A 26670-nucleotide genomic window follows, 5' to 3' on the forward strand; every position below is an offset into this window, starting at 1 on the left:
ATGGTATCCAGAGTTATCTGCACCTTAAATCTTGCATTTTCCATTTTCTGTGATGGAAAAACCACACTCTCTCAATGGATGTGGAATAATATAAGGCACACGTTCCGTAAAGATCCCAAAAGAGAATTCCCTTCTTTGTGGTCATTTATAAGTCTGTCAGGATCCCATTCTCCATGTTTCTTAGACACTCTAATGATGTCCAAAGGGCAAAGTTTTGTGCAGAGTGCACACACCTGTCTAGCAGCACAAAACAGCCACAGGGAATAGAAGAGTATGCACTGACAAGTACAAATGACTTCCAGAGAGCCTTGCGAACCACATGATCACTGAACATGCACAAAAAAAAGAAGGAATTCTCAAGTTTTCATAAAACATAGGCCTGCTCTGTTTTAATAATGACAGAAAAAGGCCACAAGTAGAATGAAGGCATCATGGAAAGAAAGGTTCAAAATTTGGGTTTGTATTTTTATTGTTAGTTCCAAGAAGAAGACCATTAGAGCACTGCACTTCTATCTTGTTCCAAAGCCAGATACTTTGAGAGTAAGCACAGGCTCAGATAAATGACTGCAAAAAATAAATTGACATTTATTACTTTGCACCTTAAAACAGAAATGACTGTCAGGCTATTTTCTGTTAAGCAATAAGTGTATTAGTAATGTACTTCAAAGGTGCATAAAACGTGATTTGGAGCTTGATAAGAGAACTTGTCTGAAAGTGAGGTAAAATGGTAATAAACGCAACTGTTGAGAACTTGTAAGCTGTTGTGCAACAAGTTAGCATAGTTTTAAAGCTCATACAGAAAACTTGTTCAAGAACCAAGATACCCTCCCATGCTGCAAATTCTAAAACCAAAGATTTTTTGAATACTGAGGTTTTTATGTACTGGCACTTTTTCATTTTTTAGCAAATTACACTTGAGAGATTCAATGGAAAACATAACATATATTCTCATTAATAAGAATGACTAATTAGTTCTGATTTCGGTCTTCTTCATCTCCCGTAGATGCCATATTACAGTTTTATTTTTTTCTGCTTGCTCTTATACATAACACAGACAGAATAATTTAGGTCAAACTGTGGCTTCAAAGGAGGTAATTTATCACTTTTATCAAAAAAGACATTAAATAGACTGAAAAGGGAAAAATATCTTTTTTTGTTTTTTTAAGTTCTAGGAAAATTTACAGTAGAGTGAAGAACTCTTCTTGAACATTTGCAGTAAGATTTTAAGACAAGTTTGAAGACAATGTGGCTTATCATCCAAAATGTATTTTATGATTTCTGCATGCGTTGAAGAAGAAAGAGTAACAAAACATTTTACAAATGAAAAAAAAAAAAAAAGAATAACAGCCTGTCCATTTGTGATAACATTTTCAGAAACTCTTAGATGACACTGAAATGTTACACTTCTATTTTAAGGAAATTTAGGGCAGGAAAGATGGATTTTTTTTTTTTAACTACACATAGACACTGAAGTCAACTGGACTTTGGTATCTACATACTTTGTAAAGTGTTGCCCTAAGGAGTGAAAGTCCTATTGATTTTCAGTGAGCAAGTCACTTAAATGCTTTTGAAAATTTTACCCTCAGGTTAAAATTCTGAAACTCCTACTCAATGTTAAATAGGCAAAGTCCCATCAGCAGTCCCCAGTTGCAAATAAAACAGAAACTGAGTAAAGGTTTTGAAGTCTGACTTGTTTCTTTATGTGTAATTAACTGAACTCTTAATATATCACTATGTTTCAGTAAACTGCTTTGTGTTTCTAATTATGCGGTCTGAACTGATTACAGTGTATTTAAAAAATGCACACTACTACAAACCAGCTAAGAAAATCTGGCACCATGTCAGGATTTCCTAGGCAAACACTTGCCAAACCTGTTGTTAGATCCAAAGTCATAATTTAAAAACAAGCCTACAAGGTATCTGGAAGAAGATCCCTCTTTCCTTCCTTCTGCTCCATCTCCCACTCCCTTTACAAGGAAATCACTTTACGTTATCAAAACAGAACAGTTACTGACATTTGTCTCCTGGTAGGAAACTTATCCCTGCTAGTTCAGATTTTAGATTTGACTAGTGCACATTCTTGCTAAAGAAAAAAGTTGCCTTCACCAAGAATGATAGTGTCCAAATTCTTCAATCAGATAAACATGCACAACTCCCTGCTGAAATTAAGGAAGTTCCTGAGGGCAAAACCTGGCCCCAAATTAGAATTTTAATAACTGTAATACTGTGTAATCCTTTCCCTGCCAAGAGACAGAAATGGCCCATCCTGCACAACAAATTCACAGATTTACCACACACTCAGTATCAGGGCTTCACTTTTAACCCATGAACCACAATGTAATTGATCAAAGTGTATAGAGCTTATTCTGTTAAAATTAATCCGTCCAATATTATGATGCATGTGTACAGTTCTGAGAAGCTCTTATTTGCACATGTGGGATCTCCTATAATCCAGCAAATGTTTTCACATTATCACCCCAGACACAGTTTTAAACAAATCTGTCTCTGTCTCAAAGGATCTATCTTGATGTGTTGGTTTTTACTCTCGGCTATGGAGAGTATTTCCTTCCTACCAGAAGTTAGTTTCAGTCATCTAATTCTCTTTTAAGTCCCAAACTGTTTCATGCAATAAAGGAATGAATCAGTCTAAATGAAATTAAGACACAGAACCAAGTATCATCTGACTACACAGACACTACAGCCCATTCCAGACTTCCTTTCCAGCAATTTTAATTACCTTGAATTCACATGTAAAAAGAAAACATAACAGGAAGAGCTGATTGTGAGCTCAGTGGAATGCTCTAGAATCTCTTTTAGAATTACATTTTTACTGAACTAAAGCTTAGTAAAACTTACTCTGACTACAATACAACCTTAACTAATAGGGTGGCAAAATTCACACAGAGAGTCAAGTTTCCAAAATTCTAAGGCTAAGTGCCTAATAGTTTTTAGGCATTTTTACAGTGAGAACATTTTGTTGTTGCAGTTGAGTCATGTCACTCACAAATATAATACAGAGAAACACATGCGCAGTCTGTTTGGTGAAGAGTGTGAAAAATGTTATTGACATGAAGTTGAGAGGTGGGAATGAATATTCAGTACATTCCACCCATTCCCCAGGTTCTATGTAAAATTTAATATCAAAACACTTCAGGGAAGAACAAGAACAGCAATTCTTTGCAGCCATAAATGTCAAGATTTCAAAATCTTTTCTTCAATCCAAGTCAGAAAAAAATCTTCACATTCTGAAACTCCTTACAGAAGAAACTTCAGAGAAAGAAAAAAATCTAACCAGATGTTACTATTTTTATTTTTTCTTTGATTAATCTTGACTTTTAATAGTGGCAGTTCAACAGCAGTAGGATAATCCCTGCCTTAGGTTTTAAAGGATTATTTATCTCATTTTATCTAAGCTTAGAAGTTACTTAGTATGCCTTCATGGTAATAAGTAATGATTAGCTGTATTTGCTTAATCACAGAATTTTAAGCAAAACAATCTTCTAGCCTGAAGTGCAGTGGGATTTCAGTTTTCATCTAATGCTCTATATATCTATATGATCACAACAGATTAGCACTTTGAATTAAAATGTAGTTAAAGTTATATGGTTACAAAACAACGAGGCTGCTGTCAGCAGAGATAATCAGCAATGATTATTTTAAAATTACTACTTCTCTGAAGACTAAACTTTGTCCATACTGCTCAAAACTGGCCATAACAGTACCTCTTGTCACTGTTGCACCTCACATCGCTGTCCAGGAACTAAATAGGCTCAGCAACAAATGCATGTTACCCAATATTCAAAACCTTGCCACTATTTATGCCTGTAACCTTCAGGCAATGAAGACATTCTTTTTCCAATGCAAAGCATGGTTGTTGTGAGCGACATTTATTTTGGGACTTCAGTCTTTAGTCTTTGGAATGACAAACTGGTTTAGATGACTTATAAACAGTATTCAAGAGAGGAAATGAAAGAACATTCTGTTTGTTCACTTGGCCTTTCTGCAATTCTTCAAAGCTTTTCAAAGAGTTGCTTTTCTAAAATGTATCCTAGCATGGAAACGTTAGACAAATAAAGCTTTCATAACTGTCAACATCTGAGTTTGTTTTTCAGGAGGAATATTTCCAATAAATTTTCACTCTGAAGAAAACCAGAGTAGTGTCCTTCCTTCTTGGAGTTTTCATCTAAAATGTAGCTCTCATCTCACATATTCATGCCTGCCTGATTAGAACAACAAAACCATTTTTACTGTAAATGGAAAATCCTGCAGGTGAAAATCCCTGGCCTGATTCTTCCGTGATGGTAACCAGACTGGCCTCCTGAAAGTCTTGGAGATGTCTATTTCCTCTGTAGAGCTGGATATATCAAGCCACCTCGGTATGAACAGCCAGTAAGAGACGGTATTTTGTTTAATTTTTGTTTTTCTCATTACATGCTACCTTTGCTACCTCTTAGGAGGGTAGGATGATGAAATCTTGTCTTCCAGCCTCCCTTCAGAGTTTTGCATCACAGATGCTCATTTCCATCCACCTCTTGCACAGCTGAATGGAATTAGCGCCCCATGCCGACTCCCTCCTTTTCTTTTTCTATTGCAAACTCTGGCAAGCTGTTGGATCATGAGAGGTGTGATAACAATTCCCGTGTCTGCCCCCCTGGCTCCTCTGTGCGGGAAGCACATTTGGCAACCAAGAGAGGAGACAGAGGACTGGGAGCATATCTCTCCAGAGATTTTTTTGCACTATTGAGTTTTCAAGGAAGGAAAAGCATTTGAAGTACCTATAAAAGCTGCATACTTGCACAATGTCAAGAAAGAGCCAGTAGATCAGGAAGGTCCAGGAGGCAATCTGGGGACAAATGTTATAAATTTGGAATTCTGAGGAGATTCTCTTAACTAGTAGGTGGCAATGCATTTTGCACCCATTTATACAAAATAATTTGTGAAAAAGAATTTTACAAATTTCTAGGATTCATGAAAGTACCTTTTGCTGTAGAGCTCCTCACACCAGTGAAGCACCATATCTATGATAGCTTTCTTACTTTACGCAAATCACATAAAGGAAAACTAGTTAAAAATTGCTTCTATATGTTTAAGAAGTTATAGCATAATTTTTTTATTTTATAGGTGTAGAGGATGTCAGTAAATGTTATAGCTCAAATGCCTACCTGAAATGTGAAGTTTTGCCCACTCTAGCTGATACAAAGTTTCACATCTGCTTCTTACTTGAACTGTTCCACATTTACAAATGTAGCCTCTTATAAATTGTGCATAGAATAGATCTCTTTTGTTCCTTCTAACAAATAATACAGAGAACAGAAAAGAGGATCTCTTACGCAGAATAAAGTGTTTTGTTCTGGTCAACCCAATCCATAATTCTTGTCAACATAGTATCAGTATAAGGTCTATTAAAAAAAAGAAACCCTAAAACTGAAGTGCTGGAGCCAATTTATTCATTAATGACTTTCTCTGTTTTAAAGTGAGGAAAGTTGATGTTTTATTACTATTAATTCAGTCAACAAGTATAAACAAAAATGAAAGGATATGATGGTTACTAAGGACAGAGGAATGTATGGCAATGAATTTTATTGTACATTCTAGAAAACACCTTCAAAAATAAACTGTTTAAGTTAGGTAATTTGTTTTCTAAACTGTCACAAGGAAGAGCCACGCATGCTTTTTGCTTCAGCATTAGGGATCCAATCTGAACCTTGCTGAAGTCAATGGAAATCCTTCAATCATCTCACAGGGAGCTGTGTTTAGAGCCTCCATGCAGTAAAACACTCACCAAGAGAGGAGCTGGCCAAGTTCTGATAATCTGTGTTCCGAGCGTGCACTTTAAAATAACCCAAAACATCTTTCCAGTAGGTGGCACATGAGATTTCAGAGTCTACAATGTAAATACAGCAATGGCCTGTCACCACCAGCCCAGAAAGCTCTTACATAACCAGTTTGGACTCAAAAGCCAGTATGAATTTTAACTGTCTATAGGCAGCAATCAGTATGGTCTTTTTACTGGCTTTTGCTTAGATAGCATTAGATTCACATTTCCATGTTAAAAAGAAACATCATATTTATGAATGGCATGGTTATAAAAATTTTGATTTATCCAGCTTGTTAAAATAGTTTACATCTTTTCAGTGTTTCCATTACTTAATGTTTATTACTAGCGTCAGCGCGCTTGTGCTAATTATGTGATGGCAGTCCTTCCCAAGCACTCATTCCAAACATCTGAGGGAGGATTTTTTTCATTCTTCCTGATAGAAGTGTAGTCTGCTTTGAGGTCATTAGTGAATGTATCATATCCTTCCCCCCAATCTGCATTTCTTCCTATGGACATTCAACACTGAGGCTCCAATTTGAACCTCATGCCACATGCAGTAATGCCACTATAAAAAATCTGGGACTGTCCTTGAAAGAGAGGCTTGGGAATCCTCCCATTCCCATTTGGGTCCTTTTTGTATTACTAACTGTTCTTTATTTTGATACAATAGGTAATGTAGCAGTGACTTAATACCACGTCACCATTTAAGACTTATCACACTTTGTGAGACTACAATACCTGAAAGAACTTGAAAATATCTTAATTATCCCACACAGAAAGATTAAAGGAAGAAGACAGGCCCAGGAATACAGAGGGTGCTTAATATAATCATACTTCAGGATTACTCTTGGTTATTAAGGTCCTTTTTGGCTAGAGGTGTTGCAGAGGATTGAAGTCATTCATTGTTTGCCTTATTACCTTCAGCAAAACATCTGAGGAGCAGGAACACTGAGTTTGCTCTCCAAATCTTACCTTCAGCTTTGTGGCACACATAATCTTTGCATGGTAAAAGTTCAGACTGTATCTTGAGCCTTAATTGGTTTGGGCTCCAGCATCAAAAGATGGCGGTGTACTTGAAAATATCTCATTAATCTAATCACATTATTTTGGGACCATTACAATGCTTTTTATGTCCAGGATTTGCATCTCTACTGTCAGGCATGTGTGGATCTTGAGAAATATTCTCAAGACCTAACTCTCCCATAATTCACACCACAGACCCTTAAACTAATACCGAGGCGTTATTTAGACGAGTGCCAGGAGGTGAAAAAACTCTCACTACACTCAGAAACACTGATTATACTCAGTGGCTTTGTGTGGGCCAGGCTTTTGTTCAGGCAGCCTGCCTGGCCTGCGCCCAGGCAAAATCAATCATAGTAATGGTTCATCAGCTAGTACTGGGGAGGTTGGTTTTCTTTGTAACAGCGTAAATTATTTAAAACCAAGCTGTGAGTGGGCTATGTACGAAAGTAGAGATGGAAAAATTGTGGGACGTGTGGCTTAGGGTGCCCATATGTGCAGTCAAACCCACTTTTCAGTTTGTAGTCTAGACATGGCCTTATGGCTCGGATTTGGCAATACTGAACCTCACGGAGATGAAAGTAGGGTTTAATACCCTAAGGCAGATAGATTGGAATGTGGAGAAAACCTAATAATGCAGGTTACTTTAATGTCTGCAGTATGACTGTGGTCAATCCCTCTCTTTTAAATGGGGAGGGGGAATTTCATGTCATCAAAATTTGGCAGGTACAATTCAAGACGAATAGTTTGAATCTCTAGCGAGTGTGGTTTGGAAATAAAATTAAAGTTTCTAATAAATTCCTGTAAATTTTCTTTCCGAATGTTCAGCTAAACACAGCTTCTCTCTTGGAAGCAGCTGTAATAATAAAATATTTTACATTTATAAAGTGCTTTTCATCCCAAAAAGTCCCAACAGACTTTGCAAACTGCATTCAATCAAAATCACCTAAATATGACTAAAGCTCATGGGGAGCAACAACTAGACATGGAGGCACAACGCATACCTTGGACCACAGGAGCTTCAGCCATGAACACTAGACTAAAATTCCACCACCATTGAAAGAATAATACAGTTTTTATTTACGTGAAATGGCCAGGACCCTGGATTTTTCAAAATACTCAGTTGATTGTAAACTTTACCAGTCCACTAAGTACCTGGGAAGGCAGAAGCAGTGAAATTATTTGGTTGGGATTTGGATACTACAAGTCTGTGTGTCTTAAAACTAATGCTTAGAGTGTTAGGCTTTCCTTGACAGATATATCTGGATATAAATGTTTTGCCTGCAGATGAGACAGTTGTCAGGTACAAAACCTTAGTGAGGCTGCAGACAAGCAAAAGCCCTTTCTTACAGGAGACTGAACTGAACGTTGCTAGTATTCATTTGCCAGATTGGTATGCTCTGCTAGAAATAAAAAATACTAGACATAGCAGAAACTTAGAAAGAAAAGAAGTACTTCATGCAAGCAACTGATATAGGAAGTAATATTGGGTGAATGTATATATTAGAATCAGGAGCTTTTTCGTGAGAGTGGAATTAAAATGAAGGATACAGTGAGTGCTCTTTTTGTTCACTTACAGATGTGGCATTGTATTTTGGCATCAAGCATGTTGGAAGATGGAAAAATGCTTGACACAAGTCAGGACTGAAATGTCTGCTTCTTTAGAAGCAGGAACTCTCACACAGTTCAACTGCAATTGTGCATAAGCAAGGCAGGATCTAGCTTGCTGAAGAGTAGCTTGAAATGCTGAAATGCATTAGTTAAGACTAGAAAAGTAAAGGATTTAGTAAATGGCATTAGAAATGCTAAATCAAATTGAAACTGCACTTTTGCGTATTGAGGCAAAAGTCTCAAGAAACTAAAAATGTATTTCACCCAAAGAAACAGATTTTTGGTTTATATACTCCATGCTACTTACTCCTGCGAAAGGGCCAGTCCTTATCCAAGCACTTTATGTAAATTATCAATAGAACACTTATGGACAAAACACAACACACATGGTACAGATGATAAACACGTATATAAAACATTTTAAAACGTACATTTTCTTCTTCCCTTTCAAATTGTAAACTATAATCTACATACTTTCTTTTTTCTTTCTTTCTTTTTGTTTTTTTTTTAATGAGATTTTGGAAGAATGTTCTTAAAATTGGACCAACTTCATTTTAAAAGAAAGTCATGATTACAATTGATGTTGCTTTTTGGGACCTATTATTCATTGAAACTTTTTTTAGCTTTCCACACATGGTGTACTGGCCAAGCTGTGTATGTTGTTCTGTGCCACAAACTGTAAAGTCTTTAACAGTATAGCTTTTCTTTCAGGGATAACTGTTTAGAAAAACAGAAGAAAAGTACTCTTTTTTAAAGTGTATGGAATGCAAACTTTTCTTGTTTCTGAGTTTGTGTTTGTAGGAGAAACATAAAAAAAGGAAAATTGATGTTGGATTAGGTCTTTAAAAGAGCCAAAGGAAATCAGCTGTCCACTTTAATTGGTTCTCAAGGATGGTTTCTTTTCTATCAGCTGGACATTTATCTGAAAAAGACAGTCACTAAAGTAAAGCACTATTTTTCATTAGAGTACAAGAATATGAGACTATGAAAGCCACAAAAATATATGTAAATTATTAATTCTAAAGGCTACAGATATGGCAAAATACTTGGCCTACACATGAAAAGTATTCAAATGTTATTTGTTACTCTTTTTAAAATGGAAGTGTAAACAGAGCATAGATCCAATTTTACTTCATTTCTCAAGGCTTTTTTAAGATTGGAGGGCCAGGGGAGATTGCCAGGTGATTTTATAAAATACATCCAAGTTCTTCTGTACCAAACTTCATTACCTGTATTTGACTAAAGCATGTGTTTCAGAAAGACACTGAAATGTGAAGGAAGACCCCTTCAGAGGTGTGTAGTCCATCCCTTCTGCTAATTTGAACGTTCTCCCTTGTTATTAAGAATATATATCTTATCTGTAGCCTGAAGGTTTGGGATTTCATTTTTTGGCCACGAAGAATTCCTGGCTATATTACCTAGAACTTCCCCTTGTAAAGGTACAGGCAGTGCCTTTACAGTGATCTCAGCGATCTCTAAGTCTTCTTTTATTTCTCTCATTTATCACTGTTCAGTCTCTCAAACAATGCCAAGCTACTCAGCTGAACACAAAGGAGTTATTTTTGTCTCTAAGAATATGGTATGAGGCCTGCTATACACAGAGTACAAAACATCAAGGCATTCATGACAAAAACCTAATATAAGAACAGTGCCATCAAATTCTGAGCAGTGTTAGAGTGAAGAATACCTTGATAAAAACAGTTACATCTGTCTCTACCTTTTATAAGCTTTGCTTCATTATGCAAATAGGTACCTCTAGAAAATGAATTAGTTGAGGTGGACCCCCCTTGCCTCTCTTTGGGTTCTTTAAAAGATCATATAACAAGAACTCGGCCTTTTTCAGGCTGGTTGCTAATTTTTCACTGGGTGCTGGTAATTTGTACCTCTGCACAGTCCAATTATGCATTCTTTCTAGAATCATCTTGCAGTAGAAATTCCAGATTCATTAGACTGAAATGTACTAGTTTAAGAATTAGTTATACAGACATTATCTTCGATTCTAAAGCTGTGCACAAATTGGGAAGTTGGTGCTTTCGTGGACATAAAACAAACGTGTTCCTAGAACTTGTGGGATGAAGGTTGGTGTCATTTGATGTGAATTGGGAGGAAGGTTACATGTTCAGGCGAGTACTGTGGTTTCAGACCAAAATTTCCATCCCCTAGAGGTATTTCTTCTGTATTTCATCAGGCAAACTCATGAATCTGCAGAAGGCCTTAGCAATTATACTGATGCCCCACATACCAGCGGAGTGTGACAGTCCAGGTGCACACCAAGGAATAAAGGCAGTGAATGCTGACATTTTAAACCATGTAAGGGTACATATAATTGCTCCTCATGTTTCATAAGTGCTATAGAAGTCACTGAGAAGTAAAAAAACCCCTTCTACTAATAAACAAGGATCTAACACAAAGATAGGAAACTAATTAGAAAATCAGAGACAGAATATAGTGAATAAAAGGATGGAGCATACTATTAAATAGGGTGCCAAGTAGCTGCACATCAACACTAATCACTTTATACCAAATTAGGAGCTCTACCTCAACCATTTCATAGAAATCTTATGACTTAAATCCAAAAGAAGTGTGAGTTCTTGGGCCTTTCTTCTTTTTTTTTCTTTCTTTCTTTTCATGTAACTATTATTTATTTGTCATTCTGGGCCAGTTCTCTACATAGGAGGTCACGCCCCACAAATCATGCTGCTTGAGAAATGGCTAAAAGATGGACGAGGCCAAGGCATAGAGCTGTGCTGGGGGAATGTCTGTTGGGAAAACTGCACAGGGCAGGAGCAGAGGGAGGCCATGAAACAGTGAATCCACCTCCTGAGCCATGATAACTCCAGAACCTACCTCCCTCCTCATCCAAAGCAGAAGCTGGAGAGTACACCAGGAAAAGAAACACTGATGCTCTTCAAAGTTAACTAAATCAATCACAACTGTGAGTGTGGGATCTACATGGTATGGAGTCAACCTTTTTTTTAATCATGACTATGTATCTACTTGTCCAACAGAGAAATTGCCTTTGGCAAAAGTTTAGTTTAGTGTCATATACATAATGAACCACACACTACAAGAACCATAGATTCTATTTTTATTTTCTATTTGGTTTTTCCTGACTTACTGTTTTGCTAGTAGGGAATTTAAAGTGATATGGTATTCTTTCATAAACACAACCAGATTGCACTCAAACATACACCTACATCCCCATTCAGCACAAAACCTTAAATTCTCATCTTGTGGTTTTCTGTGAAATCTTTTCAGTCTGTCACATTTCCTTTCCCTATTGTTACTACAGACTCCATGGGGTACCATAAGTGAAGATTCACCAGAATGCTCTATTGTAAGATCTTTCTTTTGTGCTGGCTTTTGTCCTGGCAGGAGATAAACCATCTCCTTCACTCTGTCTGGGACACAGATGGGTATGGGCAACATTCTTCCACTATTGAGTCATTAATCAAAAGGATCTATTTTTCTCCTTTTTAGTGGCCTTCCTTTTTCAAAATTTTGTCATTGAGTAGACTGTTAAATATTTTATATTTATATAAGCCTGATCTTTTCCTAAACCAGCTTGAATTGATTAACTTAGTGTCAATATTCTCTAAACCATGCAGAATTTCTTCAGTTCTAATAAAATATGGACACTTGAGATCTTCCTGACTCCACTGGTTGTTGAAAGATGAAAATGGGCAAAATGTAATGCAGCAATAAAGAGCACTGTTTACCATGGGTTTTTTTCCAGATGTGGCAGTGTGATAAACTGTAAAATTTGTCCTTGAGCATTCAAGTATCAAAAAATGTTTGTGATTTTCAAGAATCTGCTGTTGGTATTTGTGAAATAGGCACACAACTGTTCCTTATTCCTTCAGGTGGGTCCTAAGGGCTATGTTGTGGGCCATCCATAAGGCCCACACGTACTTAAAACAAATGTTTATATTTTCAAGAAAATACAGAATCTTGTACTATAAAATTTGGTTTTGCTCAGATATCTTACAGTTTCATAGCCATATTTAGTCTCATGCTAAAGGTAAGAAGCAGTATTCTGATGAAAATCCTTCACAAGTATGTCCTCTAAGTACCTCAGACTATCAAAGACTTTTGTGCTTAAAGTATTGAAATGTAACTAATTGCAAATGTTTATGATACCCACGACAGCATTTAACCACTGACATTTTGGCCTGTGCTTCTGCAGTATTTATCATGCTTTTATCCACATCATAAAACAATCTCAAAGCATAGAAACCAGGTAGCTTCTAGACAAGATTGATCTAGAAGATATGCTCCAAAAGCACACCTAATGTTCTCCAGCCACACGTCCAGGCTATCTATCTATCTATCTATCTATCTACCTATCTATCTATCTAACTATCCCAGAAACACCTTCCCAAATCCTGTGTGATGTGGCTGTTAAGTTCTCAGAACTGACTCATGCCATAAATGCTTTCCCATTAGCCTGCACTACTTACTAAAGTAGACATCATTCACGTGGCTCACCTCAACCTATCTGCAGAGCAGAGATTACCTAGATGGGCTTTGTGAATCTGACTGGAAATTTCAGCCCATCCAGCAAAGTGAACTGCAAAATGGAAACACAACTGGGGCAGGCTCTTCTATGCTCGAGGATTCATTGCATGTACCTGAGGTATGTAATGTAGTAGCTAAGTAAAAGGCCCTGGATCAACACTTTTCTCCTTAGTCAGAGTCCAGAACAATTAATTTCTAGAATATGCTTTTTTTTTTGCCCCCATGGTATAATAGGATGAATGTTTTGAGATATTTCCTTAGAAGCAGGGTATTCTACTGAATTTCCCAGCAGCAAAAAAAAAAACTTTGAAGAAGAATTTTGAAGACAGCATTATTGACAATGTATGTTATACATTTGCCTGAAAAATGCATTTTGTCTGCTATGTTTGTATTTCTCATGAAGCATGCAAAGAGAGAGATAGGGTGTCTTTTTTGATACAAGAAAAAAATGGAGACAGAATCTCATCTGTGTATAATTATAGCTGATGCGCTGAAAATTTGCAGATCTATTGTGAGCTCATCCTCAGCAAAACCTCACACAATCCCCCCTTTTTGTGCCAACAAATGAGTTAAATAGCTTGGACTTTTCCACATTGCAGCAGTGTTGGGAAACATTACCAACACCACTATGTTTCTAAAGAGGTGTAATACATTTCTGTATGCTGGTTTTTAGGTTACGTTTGGCTGTAAATTTGTAAGCACATGCAACCATGTAGTACTTTCCCATTATATGATACAATAAAGAATCTTAAAATACACAAGCTATATATTTAAAACAAAGTAACCACAAATTCTTACAATTCAGAAAGCAGCAGTATTCCTGTAAAGGGAGGACATAATTTACTGAATTTATTTTTACTAGGCAAGCCCAATTTTTACTTTTATGAGGTCAAGATAAGTAACATGGATGTCCTAAGTTATTTTAACAACAAACTGCACTATTCAAGCTTTACATTCACTTTTAGGATTAGTAATGCCTATCAGATTGTTCCTTGCATTTACCTAAAGCTCTCAATTTAATTTTAAGAATGTAAGAAAGGTTTTATTGGTTCAGACCAATGGTCTATCCAGCCAACTTTTCTGTCTTCAGAAGTAGCAATAGGAAAAGCTATTCAGTGATTAACAAACCCAGCTCTTCTCAGAGGCCCATTCCTCTTTCTTTTGCCATGATACACCACTGTTGCGTCAGGGTAGCCAGCGGTACATCCTCACCCTATTGTGGTATTTTCCATCCATTTGTCTAATTCCTTTTGGAACCTCTCGATGCCCTGAAATCCCCCGTGATGGCAAGTGCCAGAAGTACACTACTTTGTGTCTAAATAAATGCATTTTTTAAATTTGGTTCAGGCTGATATTCTACAATTTTCAAGTTGTCAAATTATAGGATAGAATGAACAGAAATTTTACTTCTACCTTATCCAGAATTCTCATTATGTCATCACTTCTCTTCCCCGCCTTTTCCTTTCACTGCTGAAGACTCCCAATCTTTTTAGTCTCTCCACATAAGGTAGCTGCTGAATTCCATATTCATTTAAGTTCCCCTTAGAACACATGTTTGATACAGAATGCCAAGACATTTTTTAATTTTTTTAGAGCTTCTCATCAACTTTGAGATTCAACTGCTATACTGGTTAAAAGAAAACTGAAGCTTTTCATATTATCAATCTGATAGTCACTTTTCTAGTAAGACAGGTAACTTTTTCCTATTGTTTATGCAGAGAGGCCCAAAAATTACTTCTGGAGAATACACTTTGACTTTCCTCCTTATTAATTTCCAACAACTATTTTGTATGTAATGCTTTTCATTAACTTAAAAGCTAATATTTAAACAGTACCTAATTTTTGCTATTGCAGGCTATTTAGCTGTGCTTCAGCTAAATACTTACACTTTCCTCCAGTGTGCTATTTGCTTAGTCCTTTAGTGCATTTATCTATATCTACTGCTCTTTTAATTATGTTAGGCTCTCCTGGAATGTCTTTAAAGTGTTGCTCAAAGACTGAATCATGTATATTCGTTGCCTTCTCTGACACTCAGTATTTCTTCTGCTCTAGTAACTTCAACTGAATACTTTTCACTTTCATTTGAGGGGTGTTTTTTCCACCTCATCTGCTAGAAATTTAATTTTGCATTAGTAACAGGTATTATGTACAAGCACAGAAGCTTATGGCCACAGGTAGTTATCTTTTTTCCCTCCCAGGAGTAAAATACAAGCATTGTGCTTGCTGTTAGTGATTTATAGAACACAAAGGCCTCATTCATTCTCATTTCAAGGTCATCGCTGTGTGATCTTCTTTGAACAACTTGCAGATAAGCATCAAGAAGTCCTCATGAATAACAATGACTAAACTGTCAAGGCAGTAATAGTGTGATTGAAGAGAGCATCCTCTAAATGCAACATATAGTAAGGAATGTGGAGAAAACTTCCATGCCTTACAGTTGTGATAAAATGGCAAGTCCCATTTTTAATATAATGGTGAACTGGAATACTGATTGTAATCAAGTCTTAAACAAATGGGTTATTAGCCAAGAAGAGAGGGGGGTTGCATTTTGGATAAAGCAGAGGGATGTGCGGGAAGCTTGGAGAAAAGAGTATCTTTCTCTGGCTCCTTTGTTCCTCTGTGGGAGGCCACTTTATAGCATTCAAGGAAATGCCCTGATGGTGCTGCTGAGCTTCATATGAGCACATTGACAGGATGCACAGTTTGGCACAATTGCCTATTTCTGATCTGAATTACAAATAGCAGTGGTGGCAAAGATCCAAACTGACCTATACTGGTGGAATAATTCAAGTAATTATTCAGGAAACTGTAGTGCAAACACATTTAGTTCTTTACTTTCCTGTGGGGTTCAAAATGCTGCAAAAATCTCATGGTATGCTACACAATCGTGAGTTCCATGCTGCACATGTAGATTAATAATGTGGTGAGGTATTTCATGAGACTGAGACAAGAAGAGACACACAACAAGGTTCTAAGGAGTGATAAACTGGGTTTATTTAATTCCTGGATAAGTTTCATAGAAGTAGGACACATGTGAAAATTGGATGGTAAAGATTCCCATGCCCAGATCAACTAGGAATGTCATGTATACTAATTAAGCAAACAGAAACAAGAAAATAGTTTCTATGTATTTTTGAGGTGCATACAATTCACAATAAGACAGGTTTCCAGTCTCAGTGCCAGATAAGCATAGTCAAAAAAGATAATTGATTGGTTTTATGCACCATTGCACAGTGTCTAAAGGCATTCATAATCTATGGTTGATTGCATTTTGAATATTGCCAAAATGAATACAATCCCCTCACTGTTGGACAAGATCACAATATTTGACAATTGAGAACTTTGAATAATACATGGTCCCATCACGTCTTTTCTATAAAATTAAGACTCTTTTATGTCTGAAATCAAAACCAGTCCAAATAGTTAGGATTTTGACAGCATTTTTCAATTAAAATTGCTTATTTGTATAAGTTGTGCCTTTGTCATATAAATATACATTCTCACAGTATGAACTTGGATACTATTCAACTTTCAGTTTTTCTTAAATGTTCTTATAGTAAGCTGTCTGCCCTCTCAAAATGAGGTATAAAGGGAGTTCTCAGTTTGCGAGACTGAGAGAACAAAACAATGTTCCCATTTTAAAATTCTGTCTCAAAAGTTAGTGTCAAGTGTGGAGACATATTTCAAGAAGAGTGACCACATTCACTTTGCCATAGCACAAGCTGGGGAAAGGGTATGTTCTCTCTCTGAAAAACATCCTGCTTCTCAGTCAAAATTTGGAATACAAAGCTATTTTATTCCAGGTATTTAAACATTTCTGAGGGAACATGGGAACAATCACTATAACCTGTGAGTGTCCCAGTCAAGCAAGAATGCTGAATTGCTTTTAACATACCAACTTTCAGGCACTTCAAATAATTATTCTCAGGTTCAAACTTCACTGCATGCATTCAAGTATTTCTAAAGTTTTTAAAATAATTTTATTAAAATATCCTTCCCTCCACTTCTTTCCCCCTCTCCCCCCCTCCCCCCCTTCTAATTGCAGAGAGCTCTGCTATTTGGGCATCAAGTTGAGAGTCAGTAGATCTTAATTTTGTTTTCATCACTACTATTTTGTGCTTTGAATTTTGCACTGATAAAAATAAATTCTTTATTATAAAGCTTTGGGATTTATTGATGAAAATATTGATTCACAGAAACCAATGAGATTAATTTTGGTTGCTGGCTCCCAAAAAAAGCTCTAAGTTATCTAGATAGCCTGGAAGAAACTTGAGACCTAAAACCACACCAAAACCCTAAGTGGAGTAGGTTTGGAATAAGTTCACCATTGCAGTATATCCAGTGAACAAGCAGCTACATTTTGCTCATGGAAGTCTTGAACTGAAATTCCTGCCACAAGTCTGACAGAGGAGCAATCTGAGGTGCTCTATACACATTGGACTTGGGGCATAAATGACCTTCTTGGAAGAACAGAAGGACTGATGGACCTGGCATGTTGTGCTGATGCTGGAGAGCCTCTGGGACAAGGGGAGTCCCTTTGGATACTGATGCCTCTGCCCAAAACTTACCTCTGAATGTTCTCCTCATTCTTTACAGGCAGAGGAAGAGGGAACTGGGGTGCTTTGGGCACCTAGCAGATGTCAGAGCTGCAAGTTGCATTTTCTGTTGGCTAGCTTAGCATACAATCTGCACAGCAAACTGATTTCAATTAATTCCCTTCTAGACAGCTAATTTTTCCAGCATGGCAAGTTCACTCAAAATTATGAATTTCTGTAAGTTAGAGGGTTTTCAGGAGTCAGGCACAGCAATACTAAGTTTTATAACTCATATGTTTCCCTTCTATATAAGTCTTCTGCTTGTGAGTATTGCGTAAAATTTTCAAAAGATTACATTTCATAATGGGATTATTAAGACAGGGACACTTATTTCTGGTATGTTTGATCTTATCTTTTATCTCTATTACTTAATTTTTTTCTTTCTTCTTGTCTACCATTTCTCCAATACCCTTGTGATACAAAACGGCATGGTCTATACAACATAAGTGATAATAGATTGCTGATGAAAATGCATTGCTGAGAGTCAGGGTATAATGAGAAGCTGCACAATTAGGAACTTTAAAGCCCAACAGTGAAGTTCTGAAGGCCACCAGAGCACTGAAGATAGAGGTGTCACACCATGGTGCTGTCAGGAAGGCTGCAAAAGCACTTGTCCACGCTGGCTGTTCTGCGAGGGCCGTGAGGTCTGACTGCCTCGATGAGGTGGACAAGGATGCTTTGAGGTTATGGAACACCATTTTGGAATTTTACTGTGGAAATTCTCAGGTTCCAGTTCCAAATATTAATTTATATCACTTTTGAAGTTCTGTGAGAATTCTGCAGAACTGCTTTCTACCTTTGTTGACACTGTTTCCAAAATATTAATTGGGACTCCTTTGGTTCTTTTAGGCAGTATGGGAGAAGATCAGAGAAAATTGTTCAGGATGTACTGTCTAATTTTAGCACGCACATTGTATGCTAGAGTTGTTTATGTATGTGGTTAGGTTAGCACAGCAATAGAGAAGGGGGGAAAAAAACCCAAACCAACAAAAAACCCCAAACCAGAAAGTCAGTTGCAATGAATGGCAGTTCAGCTTGTTCTTATTTGTGGTGGAATTTTTTGCTGGTAATTATTTTGGAAAAAACCCAGTCTTTAACTATAATCCCAAGTAGTCTGGAGTTAAATACTCAGCACTGCTTACTAGTGACCTAACATTAGCACTAAAAAGCCTAAGCGTTACTGGCAGTTATTAATGTTCTAATAGTATATGGTTTAGTCTGTTCTGAGAGTTAAGATGATACTGTATAGAAAGCTTGCAGATATATATCCAACTCAAATTCCCAACAATGCACTGACAGACACAGGTAATCTTGTAGAAAACTGTCACAGTGCAGACTTCGCAATATTTTATTCCTGCCCTTGTTAAAGAAAGTATTTTAAAAATGTGAAATGCTTTTTTTTCAAAGGAGCATTTTTGAAATCTGGAAGTTCTTCTATTACAATTCTCCTTTCCATTCTGAAGTTACATGTTTCCTGGATCTCTAGGGCTTTCTAAAAATGTTCAGTTTTAACAAAACAGTATATTTGGTTAGCTTTTTTAAGGTAAAAATCTTATCACCTTGAATGAGCTAAAGTAACAAAAGCCAGTGCTGTGTCTGTGTCTTTGTGTGTGTGTGACTAGAATTTTTTTTTTATTGCATGAGACATATACTTTTTCATGGAAAATTATTCCTAATCCTCAATCCACACAAAACAAGGAGCTCCCTTGTATCAATAACCTTTAACTAACAGCAAATCTTCTGTTCCCTCAAGGCAATCAGGTAGCTCTGACACTTGCAGCTACTGTAAACAGTCACCTAAGAAGAAATCAAACTAGAGGGAGCCTGTGGAAATATAAATACAGTAAATGGATTAAAAATACTTCAGCTGGTGCTTAGAGATTGCATAATCATGAAGTACTACATTTTCTAATAAAACAAACCACTAGCACTCACTAAAAGTTAGCCTGCTGTGGGGTTGGAGCAATTACCAGATACACTTAGAAGAGGAGGTATAGTATGGATTAAAGCCATGTTCATACACCAAAATATTTGAAAGTAGAACAGTTGTCTAAGATGACAATTCCTTTTAAGGTCTGCTGGCATACTTTACAGAACACATCTCGCACATTTTTTAAAAAAACGTAGATCTTTCTGTAGAAGTGGAAATGGGCTCTAGCCATATGTGATTTTATAACTTGTGCTGGTCTTTTTAAAAAGAAATCACATTCATGCTGACAGACAAAAAGTAAAATTCTCAAAAGTACCAGTGTACTTAGAATTCCAATTGTCTAAATGTTCTTTATAATTCATGTTTTTTCAGCAATTCCTCTATGTTTAACAAATTTCTAAAGAGTGTATATTGGATTCAAATTGTGTTCTGCTACAAAGACTGTTACTTGCTCAAGTTCCTTACCACTTTTACAGAAATACTCTCAAGTATTTTTCTCCCCAGTACAGTTTTGTGAACTTGAACATGTATCTTTGTTAGTCATGGGCCTAAATAATGCCAATACATATCAGTATACATACCATACCCCTACATATCATTGAACAAAATCACTGTGAAAAATGAGAATATGGGCAAAAGAAAATTTTAATCTAAATTAATTAAACTGTTCCTCTGTGACAGGGAAATTATCACGCCTACTAGCTGTAGAAAAACCTCTGAATGAGTAACAATTATGTAGTTTGTGAAAATCTTGAAGTTCATGAAGCTGCTCTTCAAGCATCTCCTCCAGTGTTTCACCATTCAATGTTACCTGCTCCCTTCTTCTCCAACATGAAGTCAAGAAAGAAGAAACAAAATCAGAAACAGTTGTGAAACATAATTATGGTATTTTCATTCTGCTGCTAATTGACAAAAATATAACAAATTTATGAATGTGATTACATGAACGTAAGAGGAAAACAGTGGACTTGATCTAGAAGATCTGTTCCAAGTCTAGATCCTATTTTCTGTGCAGGACAGTACTGCAATGGTGACTTTTGCCATGTACAAAAATTTAAGAGACAACTGAGAATTAATCCATTAATTGCCTTTGATGCAGTGCTATGGTTTCCAGATGTCATTTGACCCTAACTCTTTTACTAGGTTTAGCTAATTTTTAGTACCTTTAGCCTAGGTACAGTACTGAGTATATGCAAGAATTGTAGAATGAGAACAGTAGTAGTAACATAGTGTGTAAGTAATTCATTCACACAGTTTAGGTCAGTAGAGCTTTGAGAGACTAAACAACAGTTACAGGATCTCAAAATATCAAATCAGTGAGACAGATGAGTCAGAGTTTTTCCCAAGGCAGAAGGCGTGAAGAAACAATTTCAGTGCCAGGTAGCCAAGAGACATAATGTAACTCATATTTAGATTAAGATGCATGATCAGTATTATATAAAGACTTTTTTAATAATTCGGATAATAATTACAGGAGTTCTGGTATTAAGATTGCACTCCTTTTCCCCTGAATGAATGTACATGCAAGTTCTTACATGGACAAATTCAAACTCTTCTTCAGACTTTAGTTTTATTTTGTATTGCATATAATCATTTCCATCTATTTAATATTACAGTATGAATTCAGCACAGGGCATGTATTTTCCATGTTAAATCTTCAGGGCATTAACTGACCAATTAAGTTATTACACTTCTTGTTATTGGGAATGCCTATGCTCTCTGAACACATTCTCTGAACCCTCCTGGCTCCACAGAGAGTGCTTAGGGGTCAGCAATGGACACAGACCCTTCAATACCCAAGGAAATTCGTTTAGAACTGCTTTTGTGCATCTCTGTGTGGCACAGTCTTGCACCATATAAACACGGTCTCATTGCCAACATTTTAAGAAGACAGAATACTGGAAGTTTACATTGAAAATTACATTGGCAGAGGTCACTATTAAATATTATTTGAAAATTAAAAGTTAAGGGCTTTTTTTCCATACCTGCAGGTTACAAAACAGCTCACTGACAAAGAATTCTCTGAACTAACAGGGGCACTGCTATCAGTCATCAGTAAGAAGAGTATTGACTTCTCCTTGTAGAGAGCTTTGCAGAGATTCTTCTAGAAAACAGTTATTTCTTAAAGGTGAAGGTAGTCAACTTTGTTAGGAAGCAATATTTAAAGTTTTAAATGTGCATAATATGTTCTTATGAAAAACACCAATGTTAGTATATATATATATATTTTAGAATAGCTATAAACCATTTTGGAAGTGCACATACAACATTTTGAAAGATTAGGATGAAATTTCTGAGACTAGAGTAACAGGATCATTTGCCATAAGGATGTTGTTTACAGAATGTTGTTTACATACCCATAAAAGAGCTGCAACAGACAATAATTTCTTTTCTGGCTGTTGATCAGACTTGGAAGCCAAACTGCAGGAACATTCCAGCATGCAAAATGGCCAGGGAACAAAGTTAAGAGGGTATGTTGAAATGAAAGATACATCCAAATTGTGCTGATAGAAAAATAAGACAGAGTATTAATAAATATGTTGGACCTCCTCGCCAGCAGACCTGTCACATTAGTGGTGGTGGTCTTTATTCTCCAGGGTAGTATTCAGTTATCAAGTCAGAGTGAAGCTGGATTCAAACGAGGTGGTTCATCCACATGATGCAGTCTGCTGGGAGAATTTCGCCATAGGTTGCATCTGGACTGTTTTATCTTCTTTCCTTATTGTGTATAATATATTAATTTATATTACACATAATACTAGAAAAATTAAATAATGTTTTTCAGGCAGCAGCCTAACCATTCCAGTTAATCACTACCTTCAAACTGAAAACAGTCTGAACTGTTTAGATATAGGCTCAAGTTTTTATTATTTATTGGGAAAAAAAAACCCTCCCAAAATTCTGCTCCTGAACCTGCTAAAGGGTCACTGGGATGTCATTGGTGCCATCAGCAAGATTAATAGCATGAGTGAGAGAAGTGATTCAAATTCCTGAATGCTTTAGACAGTGCTGAGTATTTGAAACATCTGCACAGGGCTTGCAGCTACTGGACCTACGAGAGAACTGTACTTCTCTGGAGCAATAGCTGGAATGCAGGTGGGATATCCCACTGATCTTTCCTCAGGCTTCTGGCTTTCACCAGATAAACACTGATAACATATTTCCGGTTGCAAGAAGAAAAAAAGGAAATATGCATTTATCTACAATATTTTGCATTTCACTTTCCAGGTGAAATGTACTTAATAACCTCGAAAACAAGTTAATTGTACTAATTTTTATGTATCATTAGTATAAAACAGGCAATTTAAAATTTGTCCCAGATAATACTTTTGTTCTTTGATGGATGTTCTGTAAGCAGCAGAACTGCACAAAGATGTGAGATGGAAAATAATTCTGCAGTTAGATCTACTTTCTTGGGGGGTTGGACTAGATGACCTCCAGAAATCCCTTCCAACATAAATTAGTTGAGTCTATAACATGTTTTTAAAAATACCCTTGTGGAAAAGCCTTTGATGAGAAGTATTTAATCATAGAAGATAGTAAAGAACTGTGCGGTCACCATACTGATATGGTGTATATAATATCAATTTCTCAAAAAAAAGGGGGATGAGTGCCATCTTACTGCTTTGTTTTTCACTGTTACATATTTTTTCTTTTTACACTGAATAAATGTGCTCTAAAAATGCAGGTCTTCTCAGGGAGAGGCATTGAAACACTCAACATTAAATTGAGGTCAATAAGACTACAAAGGTGAGAATAATATGCAGGTAAGTTTAAGCTGTCAGTATGAAAATAGATCATACTTAAAATATTTGGGACATTGCATTAAAAAAAGATTACTTATATAATATATTAGAAAATGCAGACCTTCAAAATGATAATTTTAGAAATTATAGGGGACTTGAAAACCAGAAATTGACTAAAACCCCTGAAAAATAAAGAACAGTTCTACTATCATAGGCAAAGAATAACTGAATTCTGAAGATTATATAAACTTTGGTGATTAAAAATATCACATACTAGGCATTGGTTTTAGTATATTTCATCTTTCCAATGGCTTTCCATTCAGCCATTGAACAACAGGTTAAGTTACAAAGAGCTATTGTTCTATTGGTTTTTCAATAAAGCCCTGTCAAAATCACTGGGAAGTAAAAAGTAGCAGAATGATTTAGCACATCAAGTCCAAGTGTCAGTTGCTAGACTGTGATAAAACTTTTCCACAGAAGAGTTTTTCTCAGAGAGGGTGAAGAATGTGGGCAACTGAACAAGAGAGCATCCAACAGAGACAGATTACATTTTAAATCAGGTTTAATCTGAATTTTATTGTCCCTAGCAAATCCATGTTTCTATATGTGGTCTCTAAAGTAATACAATGATAATCTCCTATACCCTTGGTATGTGGCTGAAGCATGGACATACCAGGAGGCCTCTGAAGTAGGGAAGAAAAGCTGTCACTTCCCAAGGCATCTGTAGCCTGATGATCTACAAAATTAGTAACCTCCTGTTCTGCCCTATCACCTTTGTCAGTAAAAGCAGGTCTGTCTGTGCTTTCCCCTATTTCTATGTTCTGTTATCACATACTATAAGGTCATGTCTTGTTGCAACTGCTTATCCATGCATAACCACATTAAGCATTTTTACTACATAAATATGAGAAGTTTTTGAAAAAATATGTGTAGCAAGTCAGTCATTATTCTGAGTAAACCAAAGACAAATGATCATTCATTCACTTATGGACAGCAATCCAGGAATAGTAACAAATAGGTGATAGGCTATGTATTTTGGAAAAAACCCAATATGAACCCAGTGTAAAATTTGGTGACAGTTCAGTCTGAATAAAAAAGTACTCATTTTCTGCCCAAGTTTCTTTAAACTTAGTGGGATGTTAAGAGTCAACTTGCAAATGCATAAAAAAATAGATATTAACTTTGCTGAATTTTAGACAGTCTCTATTTAGTCATCCGGATTAAGTCTGTAGCTACCAGTTGTTGATAGATACAAGCACCTCAAAACCCCAAAACATATCAAAAAAACCCCTCATCCCACATACATCACACCTCTGCGAGGAAATACAACAAAATACCCTCCAGAGGCTCGCTCTCTCTCTCTCACTCTTTTCCCATACTTTGTTACTGGATTTTCCTATCCTATCATGTTAATTAGACTAGTTGATAAGTCACTTTTATTATTAAAAGTGACTTTAATAACCACCTTGCCTTTCATAATTCTAAACTGGTAGCTCTATCTTCTTGATTGAAAACACTGAACTTGAATATAGAATGAAAAATGTACAGATCTCTGTACCAGTTTCTTCTCCATTACAGTTCATCTTTTCATGATTTTAAATACCCTAGAGATATTTTTAGAAGTTAAATAAGGGATTAAAGGAATGTCTCTTGTCAGTTTCATACCTTTAAGATGTCTAGTTTTCTTATTTGAGGTTTCTATTTGTTTAAAAGCTACCTAGCTGAAATGGAAGCCACCCACATAATTTTTTCCAAGAAAATTAGATATTTGCAATATAATACTTTGTACTGTAGCTCCATTCCTCCATCATACACACTACATCTAGCTTCAGTGGTCTGAACAAGCAAAGGCATGCACATAATTAATTCCATGAGGGACAGCTTATTCATATATTTGCACACACAACTCTTGTTCTTTGTATATCAGTTACACATAATTTACAACGACTATTTCTGCTAACTTGAGTACTCTGCATAAATTAAATTCTAAATAAAGCTCCAAGTTTTCAGACGTATTTTTGTTGTAGCTTGATCAAACATTTTCTATTGTTCTACTTGCACATGAGTGCGTGCACACACACACACTGGAAATGGCTTTTTCTATTCTTTAGCTTGTGCTATGCAGTAAAATGGTTATAAAAATAGCAACATGGCAACAGTTGCTTGCACATGTGGATGTCATAAACATTTTGTGTTCCTTTACAGCCCAACTCAATCCAAGGCACTGTCGCAGCAGTGGGCCCACTCCAGGAGCCGGCACGGGAGAGGGGCTCTCAGGCACCAAGGTGATTTGCAAGTTGCAAGGGAGTAATACATACGGTGTGAATTAGCTGTAAATTAAACGCACAAGTGTTTTCTTTATAAATGACATATATTTCAGAGGAATTTCTTCTCAGAAAGGGTGATTAGACATTGGAATGGACTGCCTAGGGGAAGTGGTGGAGTCTCAGTCTCTGAAGGTTTTTAAGGAAAGACAGGGTGCGGCACTTAGTGCCGTGGTCTAGTGGGCATGGTGAGTTTTGGTCATACATTGGACTCAGTGATCTCAGAAATCTCTTCCAACCTAATTAATTCGGTGATTCTGTGATACACATATGTGGACATAGGATCTGTGCTTAAAAATAAAGAAACCATAGGAATACAGTTTTTTAAAAAAAAGCAAGCAAGCACACTTCTTCTGTGTTGAGAACGAATATGATCCAGGAGACATCCCAGAGACATCAGAGGTCTCTCCCAGCTCCCCTTAGCCATTGCCCACCGGGGTCTCCTGCTGGCCCACCCAGCACCCCTCCCCGAGTCCTGGCTCCCAGTGTGGGCACCCCTCGCTTGCCATCAAACTCCGTCCCCAGCATGAAGCCCTGTCTCGATTCACGCCCAGGCTGGGGCTCCCATTTCAGTGTTACTCCATTTCTACTGCACCCAGGTCTGGGACCCTCAGTTCAGGAAGGACATTGAGGTGCTGGAGCATGTCCGCAGAAGGGCAAGTGTGATGGCGAAGGGTCTGGAGCCCAAGTCCTGTAATGAGTGGCTGAGGGAGCGGCGGGTGTTTAGCCTGGAGTAAAGGAGGCTCAGGGGTGACCTTACTGCTCCCTACACTGCCTGACAGGAGGGCGTACCAGGTGAGTCTCTTCTCCCACGCAACCAGCAACAGCACCAGAGGACATAGTGTCAAGCTGTGCCACAGGAAGAAATAGTTTCTTCACAAAAAGGGTGTTTAGACGTTGGAATGGCCTGCCCGGGGAAGCGGTGGAGTCACTGCCCCTGGAAATGTTTAAGGAAACACTAGATGTGGCACTCAGTGGCATGGTCTAGTTGAGGTGGTGGTGAACAGTCATAGGTTGGACTTCACGATCTCAGAGGTATTTTCCCAAACTGATTCCCTGATTCTAGAGGCACGCTGGAGGTCCTGGCCCAACAGCTCGGCTCGCGCCT

General features: G+C 37.0%; 1 protein-coding gene across 1 annotated transcript in view; it reads left to right on the plus strand.

The window, feature by feature from the left end:
- Window positions 1–23232: 23232 nt before the first annotated feature.
- The window catches only part of LRRC72 (leucine rich repeat containing 72), a gene marked incomplete at its 5' end in the record, with an annotated part of 22648 nt that continues 19210 nt past the window's right edge, over window positions 23233–26670 (plus strand). Inside the window, 2 exons of the mRNA XM_008629951.2 lie at window positions 23233–23242; window positions 25444–25523. Of these exons, the coding sequence (XP_008628173.2) occupies window positions 23233–23242; window positions 25444–25523 (90 nt within the window). The remainder of the gene's footprint in view (window positions 23243–25443; window positions 25524–26670) is intronic.

This window comes from Corvus brachyrhynchos, unplaced genomic scaffold, assembly GCF_000691975.1.
Source record: "Corvus brachyrhynchos isolate BGI_N302 unplaced genomic scaffold, ASM69197v1 scaffold142, whole genome shotgun sequence".
NCBI lineage: Eukaryota > Metazoa > Chordata > Aves > Passeriformes > Corvidae > Corvus > Corvus brachyrhynchos.